The sequence below is a fragment of the Drosophila erecta genome, unplaced genomic scaffold, assembly GCF_003286155.1.
Source record: "Drosophila erecta strain 14021-0224.00,06,07 unplaced genomic scaffold, DereRS2 tig00000000-arrow-pilon, whole genome shotgun sequence".
Lineage (NCBI taxonomy): Eukaryota > Metazoa > Arthropoda > Insecta > Diptera > Drosophilidae > Drosophila > Drosophila erecta.
The window spans coordinates 1544951-1568987 of record NW_020825194.1 but is presented as its reverse complement, the minus strand read 5'-3'; the positions used below and the strand labels follow the sequence as shown (position 1 = coordinate 1568987).

At 46.9% G+C, this 24037-nt stretch overlaps 3 protein-coding genes and 1 long non-coding RNA gene across 5 annotated transcripts; 2 read left to right on the top strand and 2 right to left on the bottom strand.

Annotated features, from left to right (window-relative positions):
- The first annotated feature begins 12485 nt into the window (after positions 1-12485).
- Positions 12486-14639, top strand: LOC6555153. Its single transcript, XM_001981128.3, has 2 exons — positions 12486-13646; positions 13706-14639. The coding sequence occupies exons 1-2, from the start codon at positions 12531-12533 to the stop codon at positions 14552-14554; spliced, it is 1965 nt and encodes a 654-aa protein (XP_001981164.1). The 5' UTR covers positions 12486-12530; the 3' UTR covers positions 14555-14639.
- Positions 14640-16012: 1373 nt separating this feature from the next.
- LOC6555152 (protein kinase DC1) lies at positions 16013-17494 on the bottom strand. The gene is made up of 4 exons (XM_001981127.3): positions 16921-17494; positions 16699-16864; positions 16356-16633; positions 16013-16303 (listed from the first exon to the last, which is right to left on the bottom strand). Exons 1-4 carry the CDS (start codon positions 17331-17333, stop codon positions 16090-16092), a joined length of 1071 nt encoding a protein of 356 aa, XP_001981163.1. The 5' UTR covers positions 17334-17494; the 3' UTR covers positions 16013-16089.
- Positions 17495-17535: 41 nt separating this feature from the next.
- On the bottom strand, positions 17536-19182 carry LOC6555151 (protein kinase DC1). Of its 2 annotated transcripts, none has more exons than XM_001981126.3 (5): positions 18808-19182; positions 18516-18745; positions 18268-18433; positions 17916-18193; positions 17536-17846 (listed from the first exon to the last, which is right to left on the bottom strand). In XM_001981126.3, the coding sequence occupies exons 1-5, from the start codon at positions 18982-18984 to the stop codon at positions 17633-17635; spliced, it is 1065 nt and encodes a 354-aa protein (XP_001981162.2). In that variant the 5' UTR covers positions 18985-19182; the 3' UTR covers positions 17536-17632. The 2 variants fall into 2 exon arrangements, with proteins under 2 accessions (XP_001981162.2, XP_026837992.1); XM_026982191.1 differs by having other exon boundaries at positions 17720-17841.
- Positions 19183-19352: 170 nt separating this feature from the next.
- LOC113563712 lies at positions 19353-20179 on the top strand. Its single transcript, XR_003407588.1, has 3 exons — positions 19353-19602; positions 19660-19818; positions 19950-20179. It is a non-coding gene; the product is annotated as an uncharacterized LOC113563712 (long non-coding RNA).
- Positions 20180-24037: the final 3858 nt, after the last annotated feature.

The following is a 24037-nucleotide window of genomic DNA, read 5'->3' as shown; positions in this document are numbered from 1 at the left end:
ATGTCCAGAAATAACGCACTTTGTATTCCAAATAGTTTCGATTCCCCAGATGCGTGATTTATTTCTGCACTTTCACCTGGCGGGCGGGAATAAATTTTAAATTCTGGCCCAACCGCACTTTCCGCATTAAATCATTTCCAGGCCATTTCACAGCCGCCGTTGCCACCGCAATGAAATGGCGCCCAACCACCGCGCACAAGCGAACTGCACCGAAAGAAATGCAACTGCAATCAAAGCGGGAGTATGTTACTCAAAACTTAAGTACTTGGAAGTCAAAAACCTCGCTATCAATATGAAATCACGTACATTATGAAGTAATAATTACTTCTTATAGCATATATCCATGTGCTACGATTTTTGCCAGTGCATACTCATGCAGCATTCAGACATTCATTCATCCATTCGCTCGTTCATTCATTCGTGGCGATCCGCAGGTGAGAGCAGCCACGTGGAATGCCCCACGCCGTGAGTTTTGGCGCTCGGAATATGCAAAAATTACACAGTCGAGTGCATCAGGTGGTGGGTTGGGGCCTTCGCGGTGGAGCTGCCGTGGAGTGGTGCAGTCTGGTGGTGCTGGCCACTTCAAATATATCACGCGTGAAGCCTCCTGTCTGCCGCTTGATTGACAAACGCTTGCCCCGCCGCTTTCCCCCGGGCCATGCGAAAGGTGCATCCGGCGCGTTTAGAAAAGATAAATTTAAGTAATTGTCAATATTTCAAGCGGTGTAATTGCTCTGGACTCGGTCACTCCTGCGTAGAGATGCAGCGGGAAAAGGGACAGCGTAGAATAAATCCCATTGCAGAAGTACACTCAAACATTTTCTGCCCTTGCCCCACACTTTTCCGCTTTTCCAGCTGCGGCTTTATGCAGTTCTATGCCATTTTACACTTGACGTTTTACCAATTTCGAAGTTCTTTTTATTGTGGGCACCCTGTAGTTCAGGAACGTAGAATATAGCTTGGACACCATATATGATGGTCTTTCTAAGAATGTCTACTTGTAAAAATAAATGCATTTTTTTAAGTATACCTTTTAAATTTGATTTCAGATAAGGTAAACTCCATTTATATTTTTAAGACTACATCTAGGGTATCCCTTTGTTAATAACCACCATTGCGTGCAGTTCACAGCGTTCGATTTTTTTTGCTGACACTTTTCGTTTTTGGTGGCCGGTCCTGATCGTTTTTTTCAGAGTTTTTTAGCTGCAGTGCAGCAGACAATTTTGTTGCGTGTTAACAACTGCAACAATTTAGGTTTAATTGATGCGAGCTGCAGCAGCAAGTTGAAGTGCCGGACTCGAACTCGAACTCGAACTCTTTTTGAACCCCCGGGGCTGCCCCTCCCATGTTTTTTGGCTTTTGTGCAACTTTTTCGAGCGCTTTTCCGTGAGGTTTTTTGGCCGCTTCCGCTGTGACGAGTGCTGTTAGATAAAAGCTATTTACATGTTGTTATTTATGATTTTGCTGCTAAAATGCTCGGTGAATTATTCGTCCGGCCTCAGCTTTTTTATTTATTCTCCACTTGCCGGCTCCTTCCCAGCTTGTTCACACCTCGAAACTGGGAAAAAATAGAGCGAATGCAGCAGCAGATATGTACATATTAACAATATATTTTCGAGGGTGCATAGGATACCCGACTTCATTGAGCCTAATCCATGTATGAGCATGTTACATTGGGGCATAATAGCCCTTTGCAGCCCATCCTCCTAAGCTTCAGATTCAACTTTATTACTTTCCGCTGACTCATGAGAGTTCGGCCAAGAGAAATGCGGAGAAAGAAAGCGAAACTCATGCAAAGGTTGACTTGATTTATCGCCACTCTACACATGTGCTTCTACTTTGGCTTCGTTTTTTTATGACCTACGGGGCGTATGATGAATATGTAATGGCAGTGTGTTATCCACTGCGTTGAAACTTTGATTTACTAACTGCGAAATAAATATTAAATTTTCAATTACACACAAAGGCGACTGCAGGGCAACTTTGGCATGACTTTTTCCGTGCAATTACCTCCGGAGTCCAGACCGGGACCGGGATGTCCTTCCACTTCGACAGGACAATCAGGAGCCAAGGAAAACAGGTCCTGTCGAAGCACAGGTTCGACTTGCTTGCAGTTTGTCTGGCCATTAAAGGAAATTGTCTGTAAAAATGTGGCCGTATTTCTTTTTGCAAGGTACTTAAAATTAAATTATTGGACACATTAACGTCTTGACTTTGCTGCAACAGCAGTAACAGACAAGGCCAGACATAGTGGGCGCTCTTGGGTGGTTGATGGACGCAGTGGGTGGTGGTGCACGTAAATGCCACGTAATGACGTCATTAAAGCTAGTGAAATGTGCTTTTATTATTGTGGCGTTGGTCGACCAGACTCCCCAGAACACTTTCCAATGCCCACCAATGGGGGGGCATCGCACATGCTCATTAATCTTAATAAAGTTAACTGTGCGACAAGTTTATTAAAAGCGATCCAGTGGCGCCAAGGCTCAAGGTGTTTCACAATTCTTTGGCTTTTGATTTCAAAAGCCAGACGGGCGCCTTTGAGGCCAAAGAAGTGCCCAGTCATCGTGATATAGCTAGTTAAGCGTGCAAGTCGAGGACAACACATGCTCATTAGCATAGGCTAACGAAATGATTAGGAACTTTATAAGCCATCCAGCTTTCCATCCACTCAATGTTTCGCCACCCCAGTGACAATTTCCACATCTCTAAAATGGAAAATCGAATCAATCAAGAGGCTGAAAAAAACAGGTTCGATTATTATGAATGGATGGATGCCTGGAGAGATGTATTATTTTCCAGAAGCATCTCCTGCTGACAAGCAGCAAATTAGGCGTCAATAGAATTAAATGGCAAATGCAAGCGCGAAAATTGTTGATGCCGCTTATTGGATTACAGCCACTCTACGTGTGCGAGGCCTTCGAACAATGTGCAAATTATTTAGCCAATTTGCGGAATTAGCTAAGCACGCAGCCAGCGACAAGTGACAAAGAAAGTCGCGGATATCAATTGAGGAATTTCAATAAGGAGAGCGCACCACTTCTCAGGACTTCGTTTCGTGGGTTGAGGCCCTTAAATCATCGGGTACTTAAAGCCTGCCCGCAGCACTCGAGAGCCAAACTTTCGCATGCATCCCTGTTTGGGACAGGACACGTCACACACACAGACGCACACACACACACACACACACACTCACTCCCACACACGAGCTGAAACTAAGCAAAATGTCTGCAACTGTTTATTGTTGATAAATTGCTGCTGAGGAATTAGTGCGACTGCGACGATGATGGAAGACCAGGGCCCATCCTGGAAGGCACTTTTCTGCGCCGGACTCTTGGTTTTCTACTGGCCTGTCCTGGACAGTAGCTCTGCACAGAGCGAAAAGCTGATAACGTTACAATACCGGAGTTTTTTCAAGGTGCTCAGTGTGACCATGCCGTGATAATTACATTGCATTTCGTACATGGTCATGGTGTGACCTTGCTGCGAAAATGTATGTCACAATTAGTTTATTATATTTATAGAACTTTATGGATCTGAGACCCAAGTCCTTTCCCTATCTGTAAACGCTCAGCTTTTCCCACCAGCTACACCTCACACTCGCCAAAGAGTTTTTAGAAAATGCAAATTTCGCACACTCCCAAATGCGAAGGGGGCTATGAAGCTATACCAGTGGAGATGGAGAACTGGAGGCCCGCAAATCTTTATGCCTGCTGGACTGCAGAGTGACACATGTCGGCAGCATAGAATCCGGAATCAGAACGCTTTACTTTTTCTGAGCGATGGCCAGAGAGCCACAGATACGTAATATCCATCCAACCTCAGTCCCCCTGATCTCATAATAAAGTTAGCTATGCGGCCCCAGGGAAAGTTTTCGGTTTGTTTTGGCATTTATTTAGTTTTAGTTTAGTTTTCGGAGTGGAATGATATGCAAATTTGAGTAACTGCAAAATGCAATTGAGGTGCCTGCATAATAATCGAGTTGGCCACATCCTTTGGTCCTTTCTACAGAAAAAGAGTCCTTAAAGTGGCTTTAAGTGCGGACGCTTGTGTCCACTTAACCTTAAGTGATCAGGTATTAACTGGGGCCAACTTCCTTCAATAAATCCCTGGCCAGCAAATCGTCGAGAACATAAATCTTGCACTGTCCACTTTTGTCACTGACCGGAAATGTCCAATAAATTGTAATTTTTCCCTAAGCTTTTACTTGTTTGCCTGCGGATTGCTGTGTGGGTTGCAGCTCAATCATCGTTTAATATTTATGTGCTGTTCGATTGTGAAGTTTATTGGATTTGTTGCTCTCGTCGGGCAGGACCTCTGCTACGATAATTGCAGCGTTCGTCCTTAGGAAGTTGCAGGTGTGTGCCCGGAATTTATTGTGGCTCCTTTTTGGGGAGGCGATGGAAAGGAGTCGATTTCTGCTCAATTGGCTTGTTTAGTTGTTATTTATGGGCTTTCTTATGGGATCTACTTGGGGTTCAGGGGATGATGCTACCGATAATTGCCTGGTTATTGGATGGCATTTGTTTAGTTTGTGTTTTTTGTGCCAACTCAGCTGGGCTCTAAATAATTCTGTGTGATCTATGAACTCGAAATTAAGTTTACAAGCCCTTGCGAGTTTTTCAAACTGTATACGGTGTTCCTAAGGAATTCGCTTCCACTCCATAGATATACAAATATATAAGGATTATATTATAATATAGATTATGTACACACTACAGAACAGCCATATTCCCACAAATTGTTGTAAAACGAAATGTTCTAAGTGTTATCAAATGCGAAATATGAACAATAATGGGTAATGAAGCCAATCCTGATTTGATGGGTTTGACAGTGGATGGATTGTACCTTCATTAGGCGGCAAGTGTTGCGGATTGCCTGCATATGTTGCAGATTTCTTGTGGGGGGATTTTTGGGGACGGGCGCTGAAAGCGGCCCACAAACGTGTCACATCAAACGGAATTGATTAAAATCTAAAATGAAATAGTGCTCGGTCTTATTGTCGTTTTTGCGCATCTCGGATTTTCGTATTTTCGTATTTTCGTATATTCGCATTTTCAGTTTCAGTTGCGGATTCGTTTTTGTTATTGTCGCCGCAGCACGTACTCAACGATTGCCCCTAAAAGTATGCACACACCCACTCAAAATGCGAATCCTTTTGTGCGACAGGGGGGTTGGCAATTCAAATTTCAATCAAATGCGACCAATACTCGTACCTTTTGGACACACATGCTGACCACAAAGTATTGTATCATTTGCGAGGCTCGGGGACATCTATCCTCTACCCTCTACCCTCAACCCTTAGCTATCTTCGATCCTTCGAAATCAAATCAAAGGCCAGCGCAGAAAGGGTGCAACTATTGCCAGAATCAGATAAAATTTTCATTACCTTATGGCCGCACATTATCGGCATGCGGCCATCGTCTCCGCCTCCGTCTCCGCATCCGTCTCTTTGGCCCTGGACTCCGGATTTTGGTTCGGACCTGGAGACTATTTCGGGATGGTTCGCCAGGACACAATGTGCTGCTGATGACGTCGAGTGCTCCTGCAGTCGCTGCTGTTGTTGTTGTTGTTGTTGATGATGCTTATTGTGTGAGCCATAAAAAACAAGCTGAAAAAAATTAAGTTGAAGAGGTTATTTGCAGACTGGCGACGTTGGAGGTACTTGGTAAAATTCGAGGGCCGAAAAAGTAGAGGTTCTTTATATATTGTATAAAGAACCCTGTTCAACATAGAAGCAATTCTAAGCACATTTTTATACATTTGATTTTAGTGTGTTTAAGAATCAAATGCATTTCTTTTCGGCACAAAGAAGTTAAGCACGATCTACCCCTTCAATGAGCATAACAGGGTATTAAGAACTCGGTGAAATGAAAAAAAAGTAAGCGAGGTGGACCGACAGCGGCGACTTTTTATACAACAAACGACAAACGGAAAGTGTCCAACAGGAAATAAACAGGCGACGGCGACGGCGACTCGGACTTGGCTTTGGCTTTGGATTTGGATCCGTGCTCGGACTATTTCTCCATCGCCATCACCACTTCACCATCTTCATCTGCTGAAAAAGAAGACCGACACGGATTCGAATTCGGACAAATCCCAGCGTGCAGCGGCGAGAATAAAAAGGGTAATAATTTTATCTAGCATTCAGATCAGACACACGTCTGTCCGGCCATAAGGTCCTTTTTGTTCCCTTTTTTCTACTCAGTTGCGGTGGCCACTCGAAACCTTTGTCAACAGCCACTTGCAATTTAGCCTGAGCCAGCTTATGAATATGCGAACTCCCATCGAGTGTCCATTTCCCCCGCATTTTCTGTAGATTTCCGTGGATTTTCCCAGTTCGTTCACCGCTTGCTATTCAATTACAAGTACCTTAAGCAGCGGTAAGCTTCAGTGACAAACTGTGGCCACTAAACGGAAGGACCTTGCCAAGGACTACAACTATTTCCACTGCTGTACGTGGCCCAATCTATCAACATAATTGATGGCTTCGATTAGTCACAAGTCTTTCTGTTTTTGGGCGAAATGGTGAAATGTTACGAAGAGTTATAGAGGGCTCAGTGCACAAATCGGCGATTAATTAAATATTTACTCGGCTGGCTCAGCGAGCCAATTAATCTGGCACGGCGATCCGCATCCGTATCCGAAATCGCATCCGCAACCGTGGAATTATGTATATCTTTGTCTTCGACTAATGAACTGATGCGGTGGCGATAGATGGAAAACTTTAAAGGGTTTTCCCTGGTACCGTTCGCCTTTCCAGCTTACTGCCCGCCATTTGTCATGCATCTCGTGTTCAACTGCACGGAAAAAGAAAACTCTCCACTACCAAGGAGTTTTCCTTTCGGGCAGGCGAGGCCGCTCCTTCCAAGGATATAATTTATAATTTTCGCAGGCCGAAGGGGGCGGCAATGGGTGGCGCCAAAGTGCGTTGCTCATCATCTGGCCAACCCCCTGCACTCCGACCCGCAACAGGGGGGCCATAAACACACCAGGGGCAACGGCGGCGTCGCATAATTCCGCCATAGCACCATAGCATTTTGGCCAGGACGACACTGCCACCTTGGAACTGAAGCCGCACTGCCGTCAGGCACTAAGGAAAATGTTTCTTCGTCCTATACAAAATATTAATAAATTCGCTCAAAGGTATTACAAAGAAGCATTCTGCAATTGATTGATTGCTCTAAGTCACTCCTCCTAACCCCATTGCCGCAAATCTCTTAAATATTTGTACAAACTGTTGCTGACTAATGGTTTTATTATGCCTTAAGGTGGGTATTATTTCTCAGTGTAGTCGCAGACACATCCGTAGTCATTGCCATTGTCGTAGTCGCTGTCGTCTCGTCGTGTACCTTGGTGTCATAAAAGGAAGCAGGCCAAGAACTGCAGTAGGAACATTGGGGGAACTTCGAGGTCTGAGTTCTGAGTTCTGAGTTAGTTTCCATGTATCGCTGCCCTGTTGGCTGCCTGACAAAATGTAAAAATGTAAAAATGTGGAAATGTGGAAATGTCCTGCTGCTTGCTCGCCCGAGTTCAAAGTCAATTGTAATTTTTATGGCAAAGTGCTACGCAATATGAATTACAGCGACCATACACTTTCGGATATCTGGGGAAGCACTCGCCTGTCAGGTGGAAGTTCGCAGTCCAAGGGGAAGCTGTAGCAATCGCTCCTGCAGAGTGTTTTATAGTCGAATATTTGGGGTTTTCTTGTAACGTTTGACTTCTTGGCTCATAAAAATGGCAACTGCAATGTGTGCGAATTTATTGGGCAAACAATGGATTGCAGGCAAGACAATAACGTTGGAGACACTTCCTACTGGCCGTCCTAGCCAACGTCACTCTTAATTATAACCCTTTGGCTCGGCTTATCTAGCCCAACAGGCGGAATGGAATTAAAAACCTTCTTTTCACGTACTTTTATTAGATTAGGAAAAAAATTGGTCCTGAAACTAGTGGAAAAAGGTGGGAAATGCAACCCCTTGGCGGGATGCTTTGGAAAAATCATGAGCGAGCTAATCCTTTTAAATGGCTTAAAGCCCGAAAAATTGCTGGAAAAATATTTCGAGGTAATGAGAAATCCGTGCCTTCATTATTTTGATGGCTGATTCAACCTGACGATTCCACGGGACCCCTTACCAGCCCATTCCCGCCCCTGCAAATGGAGTTTTGAGCTCCTTTTTTTGGCCATTTTTCCTCAAGAGTTTTCGGACAACACGTTGTTATCATTGCTCATTAGCGGCGACAGCGCGAGTTTAATTAGCAGTGACGCAGCGCCTGAGACTCTGAGGCAGGAAACCCTTTGAGAAGGGTTCGGCCAAATTGCTTCCGGCAGTTAGCAACCCCCGGATCACTTGCTGGCCATCCAAATTCACAACAACACCTAGGCCGTAGGAAAATTGAGCAACACTTTGATTCAATGAGCGGCCAAAGGTCGAAAGTTGGACTTCAAGTTGCTCGGTTGCGAGGTTGTTGGTGTGGGGATTTCCTACACCGAGGGTTGCTCCAACTAATTGCCTTTTCGACATGCATTTAATCTCTATTAGAGCGGAGTGATAGAAAACTTTTCCAGCATGCCGACACGACCCACATGTGGAGCGGTCTTCGGGCTTCATAAATTATTAAGGGGTTCGGGGAACTCGATTGTCCGGCCCTCACTTTTGGCATTTAAAACAAATTGTTGTTCGACGCTAGTTCGATTATTTGGCCCCAGGGGGGTGGCAGGAAAAGCGGAAGGCGGACAGGAAAAGTTTCCCTGATGAAAGTCATCACATGTGAGGAGTTTTTCTTTTTTCTCGGAGAAGGTGTGAGCATGCTTCTTACATATCAATAACGTTTTAGGTGGATCCCTGGGCCATTCTACCCAGCAGCTGTGTCGACTGCTGATGACCTTTTAATCGAAGTTCCAGCTCTTGTCGCACTGCCATTACTATTTTCTTGGAAATGTTATTCCATCGGCTTTGTACTGCTAATAGCCTCTCCGGAATTTGCAGCCATGCACACAAAAATGCAAATAAACGCGACCACTCGGCATTCAATAACTTGCGTTCCTCAGTCGCGAAATCAAATTTTACGACGAGCCACGGGAATCCCTTAATAAACATCTGCAATCTTTGCTCAAAAGTAGCGAATTCCAGCCAACCAGCCCAAAGCACCACCACTCCCCAGTCAACCGTTAATTAAACCCTTTTCGGCTGCTGGAAATCTGTGGGAAAAGTTTTTCCATTAAAGGAAAACCCAGCCAAGGCGGCCGCAGGCTACGAAATCAAAAAGTAAAAATTTATGAAGCGTTTAATTGAATTAATTAAAAGCAATAATACCTTGAAATAATTGCGCCTAATAGAAAAACTTTGCCACCGATTGCCAGCTGAAGTGCTGAGGGACAGATACAGATACAGATACAGATACAGATGCAGATACATGGCAACGGGAGATACAGAAACAGATGGGTTAGATCTTGGGCCTTTGTTTCGGGCGACTCCTGACTGACAGAGTTATGCGACAAATCCTGGCCCTCAGCCGCACCAGCCATAAGTCAAAATTATCAACAAGATGGCCAAGCCAGCAGGAGCAGGACCAAAATCAGGACCAGGCCAGCGGCAGCGGCAGGACCTCCAGCCAGTCGTCCTGTCACGCACGTAGGCCACGCAACATTGCGAAAAATATGTCTTTGATGTCATAAATCAATTACGAGTGGGATTGCCGCCGCGCTGGCAGCAAGTTTTCCAGTCGAGGACCAGGATACACCAGGATTTGCGCCTTCATGGCAAACAACTCGGTAGAGGTGACTCCTCCTCTGAGATTCCTGGTGGTTTCGAGTCTCCAGTTTAAAACGTGACTAAATTGAGGGAACGAAAAGTTCTTCGACTGCCAAGTTACCGAATTAAGTGGAGCAAATGAAGCGCATGAATTCCGTGCGCTGTTTTGGACACCATCCTCTTAATAACATACTTGAGCCATGTGCTTAAAGTAAATAAGGTTACAGAAACCCCTTGCTCTTTAAAAAAACAAACAAAGTCTTATTCCACAGACATTAAAGAAGCTTAGGCTGACTTGATTTTTCAAGTGTATTTTACCTATGCTATCTGCGCGCTCCTGAGCCTTTTGTTTCGTAATTATGTCGCACACATGGCCGTCGAAGGAGCAGGAGAAGATTCATCACCTCGAGTCCTGTCGAGTGCTAAATGTCAACGTGACATGTGCGAGGATATGAGGGGATTGGCATCCAGGGATCCAGAGGCCTGTGTTAGTTTATCAAACATAATTAAGAAGTTCGGCGAGGGTAAGCAAGAGCCAGAGAGAATAAACAGAAGTTTAATTATTTTGCAAGTTGCTGCGGCCCGGGGCAAAAGCAATTGAGCCATGGAGCTCACCTTTTGACTTATGATGTATTGCGTTTTCCATGACAGCTGACAGATGACAGCTGACACTCACCTCCTGACAAATAGTGGGAATAGTAGCTAAAGGATGCCTCAGTTCTTAAAGCTCCGAATGCTTCCTTAAAGAGCGAGGCGCACCACTAATTACTAAAAGTTGAGAAACAAGTTTTCCAGTACATTTGCATAAATCAAACAATTAGTCACGCCGTCTATAAAGAGCAATTCGAATGCCGGAGTAGTCCCAACTATACCCAGCCCAAAAACTACTGTCCACTGCGAGGATTCTTCTTATTTTGGTCCTTAATGTCTCCCCGCGGTGTTGTTTGAGCCTCGTCTTACAAGGTTTCCGGCTGCAAGAAATCCTGGGGAAGGTGTCCTGCCGGATTCCTCCTCTAATTTATGCGACATTTGCTAGTTTGCCGTTTTGGCATAATAACTTCTAATTCACCTAACCCGACTTTCGACCCTTTTGGGTTTTGGGGTGCTCGTATGAAGTCGATGCGGAAGTCTCAACCACTCAGCACTTGGAGAAGCACTAATTTATGGTTTTGGGCATTGAAATTTATGGACAAAAAGCTGAGCAAAAATACAAAACACTCGTATTTGTTTCAAAATATAATGCCAGGCCCAAGGTGACAAACACTAAAAGTACTGGTGTTCTGTTTTGGTCGAAAATGGAATGCTCTGTGAAAAAGCCTCATAAAAAGCTAAGAACAAAAGCCCATCTTTAAAACCAGTGAACAATGACATTTAAAAATAACTTTTATCGAACTCCGAGTGGCCCAAATAAGTTAAATCAATCTCGAACCGATACCACTCCATGCTAATTAAACTGGATTTTTACCACATCTGATTAATCACACAGTTCAGTAACCTTTCCATACACACAGGGTATCGAGAACAAATGCGGAACTTGTCGAATAAATTACATAAGCGGCTCAGTATCTTTTGCTCCTCGGGTTCTTTGTGGCTCTCTGGAAAGTTCGCTGCACTGGCAACTAAAGTACATAATATTTTATTTATCCCCACGCCCCCTTTGAAAAACCCACCTCGCCTTATAAAATTGTGCAACTTTTTGTTTGACTCGTTCTCAAACGGAAAAACTCGTTTACAAGCCTCCAAAAGAATCGGTGTTTGTTGGCTTTGCTTTAATTTAGCACTTTTATTAGCAAGTTTAAGCGTCACACCTGGTACTTCCAGATGCACTTCAAGAAAAGGTGAGCAAACTCACGGGTTTGGACAAATACGTGGATGATTGGAATATATATGAGCTGTCTACTCCACGCTCTGTTCATTTGTCAGATTTTGGGTTCCAATGAGTATCGCCCTGTAAACCACTTTAAAAGAATAGTAAATTCTAATTTGAAATTGCTGGTCAATTTTTGCTCTGTGTTCGGTACTTGCTTCTCAGCGAATTCTCGATTCTGGCCGCTTTCGCTCGGCGGCCATCGTATTTGGTAATCGGCGGCAGAGGCAGCAACAACTGCGATGGCCAAGTTCAGTGGCCTCCAAGTGTGTTGGAACTGTTTTGGCCAGCTCTTTGCGATTGGGCTATGATTCGTTCTTGTGCCTCGCCACTCGATGGGCCTGAAAAACTGGGTTAAGCGTGGTCAGGTAAAGCCGAAGATCCCAAGATTGCCAAACTACATAGCTCGGCGAGGCTGTGAGGCAATGTACATCCCGTCTTCAAACGCAAGCCCACCGGAGTTTCGGGGAAACGGGATTGCCACACTATAAACTTAAACTGCGAGGAGTACAAGAAAATGCAATTAACCGGCCAGAAAATCAAATGTCAATCACGTAGTGAGTCGCTGATGGAAACCTGTTGGCTCTCTAACATTTCAATGACTTTGAACTTTTGTTTGCGCTGGTTTCAGTTCTTCAGTTGTTGTGCAGCATTTACATATTGATTGTTGGCATGACCCATTTGTTTGGGCCCTCGAGAGCGGCCCACGCCACTTCCACTTTCGTTGACTTTCTTTGTCCGTCGTCCGCTGATCGGTCGCTTAAACAAATAAAGCCTCCCTTCGGAAGCCCCCTGGGATCGCCGAGATTTCCTAACCAGTTTGGAGCCTCGTTCTCGCCGGTTCTCGGCGCTGGCTTTCATAAAAAGTCTTTGGCCAACTTTCTTGGGCTTCATTCGCGTTTGTCGTTACCATGAAAGCGGTTCTCTGCGCGATTTGTGTCACTTTGCTGGCCGCTTTTGGCCACGGATTGCCCGCCCAGTTGGCTGATGAGAATCAGGGATCCTTTGCCGGCCAGGTTTCCCAACTGATTGCTCTGCAGCTGCTGAAGTTCAACAAGGACATCGATGCCAATCAGGTGCATTCTCCGTTGGGAGTTGCTTCTATTCTGGCCGTTTTGGCGGAGGCTTCCGAAGGCGATACCTACTCGGAGTTTGAGCAGGTCTTCGGTTACCCCAAGGATCGCACCAAGTTGAGGGACGCCTACAAGAGGATCCTGGGCAGCTACCAGAACAGAGATGCTGCCGTGGCCCTGCCCTCCTTCCAGACCTGGCTGTACATCTACCGGAACAACAGTGCCCGCGAGGAGTTCAAGGATCTGCTCGAGAAACACTACTATGTGGACGTGAAGGATATCAGTCGGCAGGAGTACGACTGGAACGAGCCCAACACCTCGCTGCAGCTGTCAGAGGAGAAGGATAACACGGATGCCACCGAGGGAAGCACCGAACAAAGCAACAGCAAGGACGTCATTGGATTCGAGACCCTAAAGAGAATCAAGCTGGACGACGAGGACATTCCTGACATACCAGCCATTCCAGCCGACGGCTATGGCCAGGAAATCATCGACAAAGAGGCCTCCAAGTTCGATCGCGACGTGGATGACAAGCAATATGTGGAAAAACCAGTTGCCCAGGCTGAGGCCGAGCTACTGCAGCAAGAACAGAAGCAGCAGGCCACCACAGAATTGGAATTGGAATTGGAATCCCAGCCCGAGGAAACCACCACTCTTGCAGTGGAAAAACAGGAAAAACCAGACATGGCAGCCGAGGAAAATCCAGCTGAAAAGCAGCAGAACAAGCGCAGCGACCAGGAGGAGAGCCAGATCAAGAACCTCGAGGAGAACGAGACTGTGCAGGAGGAGGAGAAGCTGGCCAAGATCATGGCAGCTTCCGCTTTGACCGCCGGTGAACCCGAGAAGGTGCGTCTGCCCCTCCAGAAGCTGGAGAACGCTGTGAAGACGGCGGCCAAGGATGGCGCTGATGAAATCATGATCGCTCTGGAGTCGCACCTACCTTCTGTCAGTCGGGTGAGTTGAAACCATTTAGTATAAGCACAATGCCTTACAACCCCTTACTTTACCTATAGGTCAATGGCGCACGTAGTTTGTTCCAGCGGGATGACATCACCTCTGCTCTAAGTGCCAACTCCATCACGGGACGCTCGGCAGGATCGAAGTCCAAGATGCTCCTGTTTAACGGCCTGTACTACCGCGGCAGCTGGGCCAATCCCTTCTACCAGCTGCGAGATGGCAGCGATGAGTTCTTCTTCATGACCAACGAGGACGCCATGAAGGCGCCAATGATGCATGCCCGTGGCAAGTTCCAGGTGGCAGATCTTTCGCAGGTCAAAGCCCGAGTTCTCAGTTTGCCCTACGAAACCTCCAGATATGCCTTGTGCATTGTCCTGCCCGACGAAACGGAGGGACTGAGTGATGTGATTTCCAAGCTGCAGACGAGTGATTTCCTGTTGGCCAAGAAGCAGTTCCAAATGAAGGAGCTGCATGTTTCGCTGCCCAAGTTCCAAGTGGAGGAGACCTCCCGCTCCGAGGCAATGCTCAAGCAGATGGGCTTGACGAAGGTCTTCTCGAGGACCGAAGCCCAGTTGGGCTTGCTGTCCGAGGATCCCGATGTCCACGTGGATGAGATAGTCCAGTTTGTGAATGTCCGCGTGGACGAGGGTGGCAGCAGTGCCAACTCCTTGTCAGCCGCCACCATGCAGGCCAGAACTCCCAGCGTGGAGTCCACAGTTCTCCCAGTTCCAGAACCGGAGCCAGAACTGCCAGGAGTGGAACGCTTCGAGGTGAATCGTCCTTTTGCCTACTTCATTGTCGACTGCCAGGAGCAGTTTGTGCTGGCCTCCGGAAAAATCTACACGCCCGAGTTTAAGGAAGATCTGCCCTCAGTTTCCGTCGAAGTGGAGCTGGAGCAGTCTTAGTCTGCTAGCTTAGTATCTCATAAGTTTCGTAACGAATTTTCACCGATCCATGCAATAAACGTGCACAATTCATTTTCCAAAACAAGTATTGAGTCGCAACATTTTCCCAGCGCAATCAAAACAGCAATTAATTCACTTACAGATGAGCAGCAGCCACCCCCGGGATTCAATTGTCCGTCCGTAATGTGTAATGTATCTGAGCAGGGCATCGCTAATTTTCGAAATTTGTCTTCGGGTGACGAGTTGCGGATTCGATACTCCCGAAATTCTCAGGCCAACCGAGCATGAAGCGCATCCGTGCCACGTGTCCTGCGAACTTCTCGCCGGAACGAAAGCTGACAGGACTCTTCAAGTGGTCAATGGGCTGCAATTAAAATGCTCATTAGAATGCATGATGTCTTACTATCTGATACTGCTTCTCATTCTGATTCTGATTCTGATTCGCAGTCTGGCCAGGAAGTGCGAGCCCCTTGCTTCCTGCGAAAACCACCGAAAACGCATGCGAAAAGCAAAACACAACACGGAGAAAATGTGTCTGGATGTCTGAAGCCATGGAAGGAATGTATATGGACTACACAGGAGGGGATATGGGGACATCTGGGGGACTGAAGGTCTGGAGCTGAAAGTGGCGCCGGCCAGGCGGGCGCCAAAAAGCAGAGGTAAAAACAGGAGTAAATGCGTGCCATGATTACAGCGATGACGACTTCCACCCCGAAGAAAACGAAGCACGGAAACCCAGACGGAGATTCCAGGGGAATGCTGCGACGGAGACGATGATGTTTCATCTTTTCCACATGAAAACTCACGTAACAAAAATTATGATAATCATAACTTTTACCCGCACCCACCCACGCATCTCCTGCCCACGAGTGCCTTTGTTTTGTTAGCCGGACAAAGGACCCATGGAAAGGTAGACCTTGGACCATAGAATGGCGTCTAGTTTTTCTGCCGTCTGGCCATTGCTCTATTTTTATTAAGTCTTTGCATATAAATCAATGTGGCCCGATATGCAGAGGAGCAGAAAAAGGTATAAAAGATTTATGACTCCGGTCCGCTGGCGAAAGAGCTCGTTTAAATATTGTTTAACATAATTTCGAGCCAGCCCAAGCGAACACTCAGCGGCGAACTCTTTCAGCGAAAGCTACACCCACATGGAGATAAACCGAGTAAACAGAGTGGCCATAAATCCATCCATCCACTTGCAGCAGCGACAAACGCACAAGATTTATGGCACTGCCTCAAGTCTAATTACAAGTCAAGTTTGTCGAATTGAGAATCGGGGAAAGCAGCGCAACAAGTGTGGGAAATCACCCAGTCAGCAGGCCCAGCTGTTTTCTGGGAAAATCTCCAAAGGGAAAAGCGCCGCCCCACTGAAAATTCAGAGCCGTTGACATCACACATGTGAGCAGCAGCTGGCGCATATCAGTATATCAAAAGAATTGAAAGAATTGGGGGACCTAGGGTATTATGTTTAGCTAATGCTGCCGAAAATTTACAGAATCAAGGGGTCTATCACAAGTACAAATCCATCATGGTTAAAAGTCCGCGAAGGCTTCCTCGTGTCGCATGGTTTTGGCCTTGGGGCGCGGCTTGTCAGAGACCTTGTCGAAGTTGGATATATCCTCGGGATTGCTGATGTTGGGCACATAGGGCGCGTTAACTGTCTGATTGAGTAGGGGTATCCACTCCACATCCTTGAACCACTCGTGCTCCTTGATGTCGCGGTTGCCGTTGATCAGGTTGCCAAAACTGGACAAGAAAACGTCAGGTTCTACTGATAGACCCTTGAAACACTATTTACCGCTTGGAGAGGTCCACCTGCAGCAAATGGTCCACCAAATGGCGCAGGGATCCACTGAAGTAACTGGGCATCTTATAGTCCGCCTCGCAGATCTTGTTGTACATGCTCATCACATCGCGATTGTGGGCTGAGAAGGGCGAGTGTCCGGCGACGAACTCAAAGACCAGTACCCCGAAAGCCCACCAGTCCACGCTGGTACCATAGGGCTTCGATTGGATAATCTCCGGAGGCAGGTACTCCGGGGTGCCGCACAAAGTCATCGTACGGGTTTCCACCTTCTGTGGTCCAAAAACAGCGTGTATGGTATATGGGTATATGGGTGTTGCGAATCAAAGATAAAAACCTTGGCAAATCCGAAATCGGTGACTTTCAGGTATCCGTTCTTATCCATCATTATGTTCTCTGGCTTGAGGTCTCTATAGAGCAAACTGCAATGATGCAGATACTCCAGAGCCAAAAACACCTGGGCAGCATAGAAACGAGCCTGCTTTTCCGTAAACTTTCGCACTCTTGAACAGTCGGAAAATGGGAAATCATTCGGGAACAGCTACTGGAAACTACTCACTTTCGGTGGTAGGTGAAGAGCTCTCCGCCACCAATAAGCGGAAGGACGAGGTACAGGCTGTCGAAGTCCTTGTAGGAGGCTATCAGGTTGACCGTGTTCGGGAACGTCATCGATCGCAGCACGTTCTTCTCGCTCATCACGTGGCTCACCTGTTTGGTCTTGATGATCTGATCCTTGCTCAGCTGCTTGGAGGCGTAGTAGACGCCGGACTCGCGCTCCCTCACCAGCTGCACCTTGCCGAAGGATCCGGATCCGAGGGTCGCCTTGATCTCGTAGTCATCCAGTCCCGTGCTGGGCGACGGAGTGTTGGTGGCGAACTTCTTGTTGAAGTCCTCGCGCAACTTGTCCAGGATGAGGATGTAGTCCACCTTGGGACTGAAGTGCATGTGCGCTTGCTCAGGCTGGGGTCCCATTGCGACAGCAAATTCGCTTACTTGAGTTCTTAGTTATCGCGTCAGTTAACTATACCAGAATTTCGAATTTTTGCCTAGAGCATTACGAAAAGCTCGGTTTGAATTTGACTTTACGCTCCAGAGCTGCTTATTTATTGAAAAACAACTTTAAATATACGAGGTAAACTCGAAAGACCATATATGTATATGAATGTATTCAAAGTTGCAAAAACTATTTTTGCAAAATCCAATCAGGAAGGCACCCCTCGCAATGAATTAAACTCTAAAGAAAACGACGATTTCTAAGGACACATTGACATTTAAAAATTCGCAAACAGTTCGGGATGGCGGTTTATTCGGGACTTGTACCGATCCTTGAACTCGAAGTTCTCAAAGTTGGACAGATCTTCGGCACCCGAAACGGTGGGCATGTAGGGGGCGGTGACCTCCTGGTTAAGAATGCCGAACCAATCCACGCCCTGGAACCACGGATGACCCTTCACGTCGGTGGCGCCCTCGTTCGAGTTTCCTAAACTGAGAAGGGGTGGCATGAGCACCATGAACCACCTGGAACCACCTTCACCCAATCCCAATCCCACTCACCGCTTTGTGGTGTCCACCTGCATGAGGCTCTCGACGAGACTCCTCAGCTGTGGCGTAAAGTACGAGGGCATCTTGTAGTCGGAAACGCAGATCTTGGAGTACATCAGGATAACATCTCGATTGTGAATGGCAAAGGGAGAGCGCCCTGCCACAAACTCGTACACCAGGATACCGAAGGCCCACCAGTCCACCGATTTGTTGTAGGGCCGGAGTTGGACGATCTCGGGGGCCAAGTACTCCGGGGTTCCACACAGCGTTGAGGTGCGGCCATCCACACGCTGTGATTATTTGGGGATTTGATTGATTGAATGCAATGGCATTTATGCGAAGTTATGTGCAGTTCTTTCCCCACCTTTGTGAAACCAAAGTCCGTGAGTTTGATGTAGCCGCGCTGGTCGAGCAGTATGTTCTCCGGCTTCAGATCCCGGTACATGAGGTGCATCCTGTGCATATACTCGAGTGCCAGTGCCACCTGGGCGGCATAGAATCTGGCATGCTTCTCGTTGAACTTGCGAACTCTTTTTTAAGGGTGGGGAGGAGATCCGTTGGAACTCAGTCTGTGAGCAGGTGAAATCAGCACTCCATAAAGGCGCTACTCACCTGCGATGGTAACTGAACAGCTCACCTCCATTGACCAGCGGGAGGATCAGGTAGAGGTAGTCGAAGCACTTTGTCGAGTCCACCAGGTAGATGAGGAACGGGAATCGGGCGGCATTCAGGACGTGCTTCTCGTTGTGTACGTGGGTCACCTGCTTCAGCCGCACCAGATCCTCCTTGCTCATCATCTTGGCGGCATAGTAGTTCTTGCCACCCTTCTCCCTGACCAGCATCTGATGATCATTGCACTTCAGTGATGTACCAGCACGCACTTAGCAGAACCCATTCAACTCACCACAGTGCCAAAACTCCCGTTGCCGAGCACGGCCCTGGTTATATAGTTCTCCAGGTTGGTGTAGGGCGACTGGGTCTGGTGGTTCCACCGCTCTTCGAACTCGCGACTCATGTTGTCTAGGGTGATGTTGTAGTCATCCTTGGAGTTGAAAACGTACTGCGTAGTGTGCTGGCTCATAACAGCAGTCCGCTATCCGGCCAATCGCGCATCTTACGGCGCCTTTGCGAATGCCTTCCGTTGCGGAGCTGGACTAGCGAAGCGATTTTGAGTTGCAAATCTATTCGGTAATGGGCGCTTGATTTACTTGGAATTTGGATTTCAGCACTTTTACTCATTAATCAGATAGTCGGTGACGGCTGAGTCAAAGCCACAATGCAAAACCCACACTGAGGAGGACATCTTTTGATCCCAGTCTCAGTCATGACTGCATTTTCATTCCAGTTCGTAACTGGCATTTGTAGCCAGGTGTTTGTTTATGCCAGTGAAATACTTCATAGGTAATAGCACAGCAATTATGCAGTTTAACCGCACGTTAAGTGAACTACGAATCTGAAGTTCCAGTTCCAGCAATGACCAGAGTCAAGGACAGCTCCTTTCAATTAGCCGACTGAGCCCTTCTCGAAGGTATGACAAATTTACCTCCATCTCCTCACAGGACGACTCGACTACTGAGAAATGGCAATTTCCTGCGACTGTGACTGAGTCCGCACACATGTGCTTCTGAGTGCGACTTCTCGACATGTCCTGGAGTCTGGACCTCTCGTCCTGTTTTCCGGCTGCCTCCTGGCCGCAAAAGTAAGAAAAATTGCAAAACGTCCGCTTGATAAATGATGCTAACCAAGATTACATAAGTTGGTAATTTTCTAGTACATTTATTTCCACATGTCAGGCCAGTCAAGTTGGTAACTCCAGACCGCATCTTCATGTTGATGGACATGTGAGTGGGCCTCGATGAGCTGGGACAGTGGTAGGCTTACGAACCGGATGCCGGAATTGTTGCAGGCTTTTAAGGTAACTGTCGACCGAACCGAACCGAACCGAACCAAAGCGAACCGTTTATTGGCCATTTCGGGCCAGTCTGTTGTCATTGTGCCACCTAAATTGACAATTAATCATTATCTTTCGGCCGGGTCGGCATTCAGATTGGCAGATTGGGTCAGCCTTGGTTGAGTGTCCTCTCGAACCATGTGAAAATGGGTCTCTAAATATGCCTTTGGTCTGGCCTAATGCCCCGGCATTAATTCTCGAGTAGCGGAGAACTTCATTATTGATTGGCTGGCAGAAGGGTTTTTTTTATGGGGGGAGGGGCTCTCTGACTCATCTACTTAGTTATACGGGCACAAATAGTTCGGCGCAAGCTTTTAATTCACTTAAAATAAAAGAAATCGTCACGTACTTGGAAACTTTCACTTGCACTCGAAACGGGAAGCGGGAAGCGGGAAACGGGAGTCGTGCAAAAACTAAACAATTTCACTTAGCCAATGTGTGCTCGGTATATATTCCGTTTGAAATCCTGGCTCATTTAACTTAGAGCCCAGCCGGCAGATAAACTCCAGTTGGCTAAGATATGTTAACGACGCCCATAAATAAGCGGATAATATCTGGAAGGCCTAGAATCCGCCATATCCTCGGAATATATGTGTGCTAAGCGGGCCAAGAGCAGATTAAGTCGTACGCACACGTTTCTTGGCCGTTTCTTTTGGCCGCAGCTATGGCCATGGCCACACTTAAAATTCATTTGTTGTCTTGAAGGACTCAATCCCCCGATTGCCAGGACTCTTGCCCGGCGCTATGCAAAGTAATTGACGCCTCGATGAACTGTTGACACACATGGCATTTGTCTTTGGCGGCCTGGCTAATATTTGGCTTAGTTATCAGCGGCCATTTTTTGGGCTTAAGTAGGTGAATGTCCCGGCTCTACATACTCGTATACGGCCAGATTCAATTATGCTGAAAGGTTTCAGTCTTCCCATTTCCCATTTCCCATCCATCCCACACCCCCACCACCGCCGATCCGCCGGAAAAGCAGCTGCCGGCGGACTGGCCTCAGCCATTAGTGCTAATCTCCGCACAATCGGGAATAAATCAAGGCACGCTCTGCACTCGCTGGCCGGAAAATGCATTCGGCATTCGGCATTTGGCATTTGGCATTCAATTTGGCTCACAGTTCACCGGGCAGCAACAATGTAGTAGCTTCCGAGTCCCGCCGAAAAACCGTCCACCTCACCCTGCGACGTGTGCTCGAATTCGGATTCAGGTTCAGATTCAGATTCAGATCCAGGTTCAGAAGGTGTAACTAATCCGCTGGCCATGTGACTTTTGTCATGCGCCGATGTCAAACACTACATGCCCGAAATAGGAAATACGAAATACGAAAATCGACGCCCGACTGCCGATGAACCCTTGCCAATCCGGTGCCAAAGGCTTTCCACTCGATTCCACCCCGAACACACGGCCAAACGGCCTTCCACCTTCAATCAGCGGACCACCAACTCCACCCCCATGAGTCCTGCCTCCGTTTGATTCCAGTGTTCACTTCGACTTGCCGCTTGTAATCCCTTGATTTGGGATTGCACTTGGAAGAAAAACGATGTAGTATTACCAGTACATGGTGCGTAATTTTTGGATTTTTCCCTCCAGTTTCGATAGCTTCTCCCAGTGCATGGAGTAATCATCACCAAGCTGCTCGCCGGGTGGTCCACACTGACATTTCGCAGTTGGCTGACTGCCTTCATGTGAGGGGAGTTTTCCACAGTAATTTTCATAATTTCCCTGCTCCGAAAGCGAAGCTACCTTGCCGGTTGGGTTCCATAAATCAACCGCGAACTATTGACACAGCCCGATGGCCGTAAATCAATGGGATCCGCGGACATCAGGTTCGCACAACGGCCAGCCCATATTCTAAACAAATTGCCCCCAAAATCGGCGGAGACTATATCGATATAGAGGAATGCATCCGTGAATTTTCCGGCAGCCAAATGCACGAACAAATAATGGCACACAAAAGCGCGGAATAAAACAATTGCCACAGTTTTAACATTTGCCATTTGCCATAAATAAACATGAACCGGTTTTGGTTATGGGTGCTTGTGTCCCTACATTGGTATTGGTCCTGGTCGCAGGATTCTGGCCATCCTCTTCCGCCGGAGAGTGCAAAATGCTCAACATTTTATTGAAATTCAATTAAAGTCGTATTTCAATAATTGGTCACGCATGGTGCGCATTTCCGTGCCAGTCCGCTCCTAAATGCCGCTCCACAATTTATGACTTTTCAATTCGATTTTTTTCGTTTTTGGAATCCGGGGGCAATTGAAATGCTGCCACTTGGCCAGCGTCCTTTGTCCTTTGTCCCTTTCCGAATGGAAATCGGAAATTGTTGCAAATTTCGGTTGCTGCTGCATTAGGCTGCAAGTTCTTATCAGTTTCTGGGCAAACCCTCGTCACCCTAAGACCCCGTCTATATACCTTCTGTATAGATGTATATATATTTTTCGCCGAGTATTTCACCCTCACGTTAAGTGTGCAGCATTTTTGCGTGATTTGTGCGAATTTCTCTGTCTCGCTGAGGCTGATAAAATTTGGCAAGGTGGGGGGAAATTGGGAAAATGGGAAACGCGATACGGGGTGGTTGGTGGGTTAGTTCGGGCCATTGTTGATGTTGTTTAGTGCCATAAATTCTTTTTTACTTGTCATATCTGAGTTCGGTCTCTCTCCATTTAGGCACAGATCATTAAGTTTTGCACTGCCACTATCTGATTTAAAGACGGCAACATGTGTAGCGACGAGTGTGTGTCAGTGCCGCATCCCCCAGGATTTATCAAAATGTCAATTGCCCCGCAGGCTGTCACGGATCTTTAGCTTCAGCCTCAGATTCAACTCCACTCGGCGGGCGGGCATCCTCTAATTAACGAGGCGTTGATGCCACATTTCGGCGGAGTTGTTTGCGAAAAATCAATTGGTTTCGAGGCAGACTGTTGCTCAATTCGCCAAACTCTGTGCAGACCAAATGAAATCTATCCAGGCATCACAGCACCGTCAACAAAAAGCTGACAAAGCGTTTGAACTTGCCACTATTTTGGGGTTTATGTGAGGCGCTATTTTCACAAGTTTATGATTTATACTGCTTTAAATAGGTGGTATTTGCATGCAAAGCCTTTTGCAGCCATTCTCATTAGCCACTAAGATATCTTGATATTTAATGATATTTATACCTTTATAGGAGGAACCTAAGTTGAGCCTCCACCCTCGCACTTTTCACATATTTTTGGTGCGCATGAACATCTCGGCAACCAGTCGCAAAATGCAGTGCAAATAATCAACCTGGGGCATGATCAAAGTGATGTTGACAACGACATCTCCTGGGTGTGTCCCATTCGATAGTCCCTGGCCCTTCTCCGCTGCTCCGCTGCTCCTCATTTCGCATCCCAAGATCTTTGGCCATATTCCGAGCGTCTTTATGATCGCCTTAGATCTCCGCTGGCTGCCAACGTATTTTTACACGCCAAACATTTTATTTTGACAGGCATGCGATTTGCACGCTTAATTGAGACAGGTGCATTCCAAGGAGGGGCTGAAAACGGGGGAGTTTTGGGTGGGAAAGTGGGGAAGGAAGTGCGGCCAAGCTGCGACATGTGTTCCCTTATGGTGTTGCACAAATGCGAAGATTTATCATCGTGCCACATGCCACGTGTGTTTTCCATTTCGTCGCCTCCGCTCCGCTGCGATTTTCACAATTTTCACGGGAAAAGCCAGCGACGCTCGCCAAATGCAAAATTAACAACCTAATTAATAGTTGGCCCGGCCAGGACAGGTCTCCTCTGCCAGCTAAAATGATTCCGTGCCACAGCTCCCATTCCGCCCACTCCTCCTATCTGCTGCAGACAGCTGCTCCTGAAGTGCTGGGTATTTTTCGCTCAGTGCACGGCAGCAGGGAGGCAGTCGGGAGGCAGCCACGCCCACCCAACTTGTTGGCAATTGCAGCTGGTCGAGTGCTTTTAATGGGTTTTATCCGAGGTAGGAGCGGTTTCTCATAGACACTTCTGGGAATAATATTGCCAAAAAAGATATATTATCAAGTGAAATGATGGTTTGCTGGTCCTCAACTTTTATTACTTTATGCGACTCTTCACTTTCAAATACATTCCGCACTGTCTAAATCCCTACAAAATGTCTATGAAATTATTAAGTAATTCAAGAGCAGTGCAGGGTATCTTGCAGTCGCATGTCGAAA

Coding starts and splice junctions, on each gene's coding strand:
- LOC6555152 (XM_001981127.3), bottom strand. CDS start 17,333: ATGGGACCCCAGCCTGAGCAAGCGCACATGCACTTCAGTCCCAAGGTG. Junction 16,865..16,920: donor CTCTTCACCTACCACCGAAA/GTGAGTAGTTTC, acceptor CGACTGTTCAAG/AGTGCGAAAGTTTACGGAAA. Junction 16,634..16,698: donor CCGATTTCGGATTTGCCAAG/GTTTTTATCTTT, acceptor TTTGGACCACAG/AAGGTGGAAACCCGTACGAT.
- LOC6555153 (XM_001981128.3), top strand. CDS start 12,531: ATGAAAGCGGTTCTCTGCGCGATTTGTGTCACTTTGCTGGCCGCTTTT. Junction 13,647..13,705: donor ACCTACCTTCTGTCAGTCGG/GTGAGTTGAAAC, acceptor CTTTACCTATAG/GTCAATGGCGCACGTAGTTT.
- LOC6555151 (XM_001981126.3), bottom strand. CDS start 18,984: ATGAGCCAGCACACTACGCAGTACGTTTTCAACTCCAAGGATGACTAC. Junction 18,746..18,807: donor ACGGGAGTTTTGGCACTGTG/GTGAGTTGAATG, acceptor AATGATCATCAG/ATGCTGGTCAGGGAGAAGGG. Junction 18,194..18,267: donor CGGACTTTGGTTTCACAAAG/GTGGGGAAAGAA, acceptor AAATAATCACAG/CGTGTGGATGGCCGCACCTC.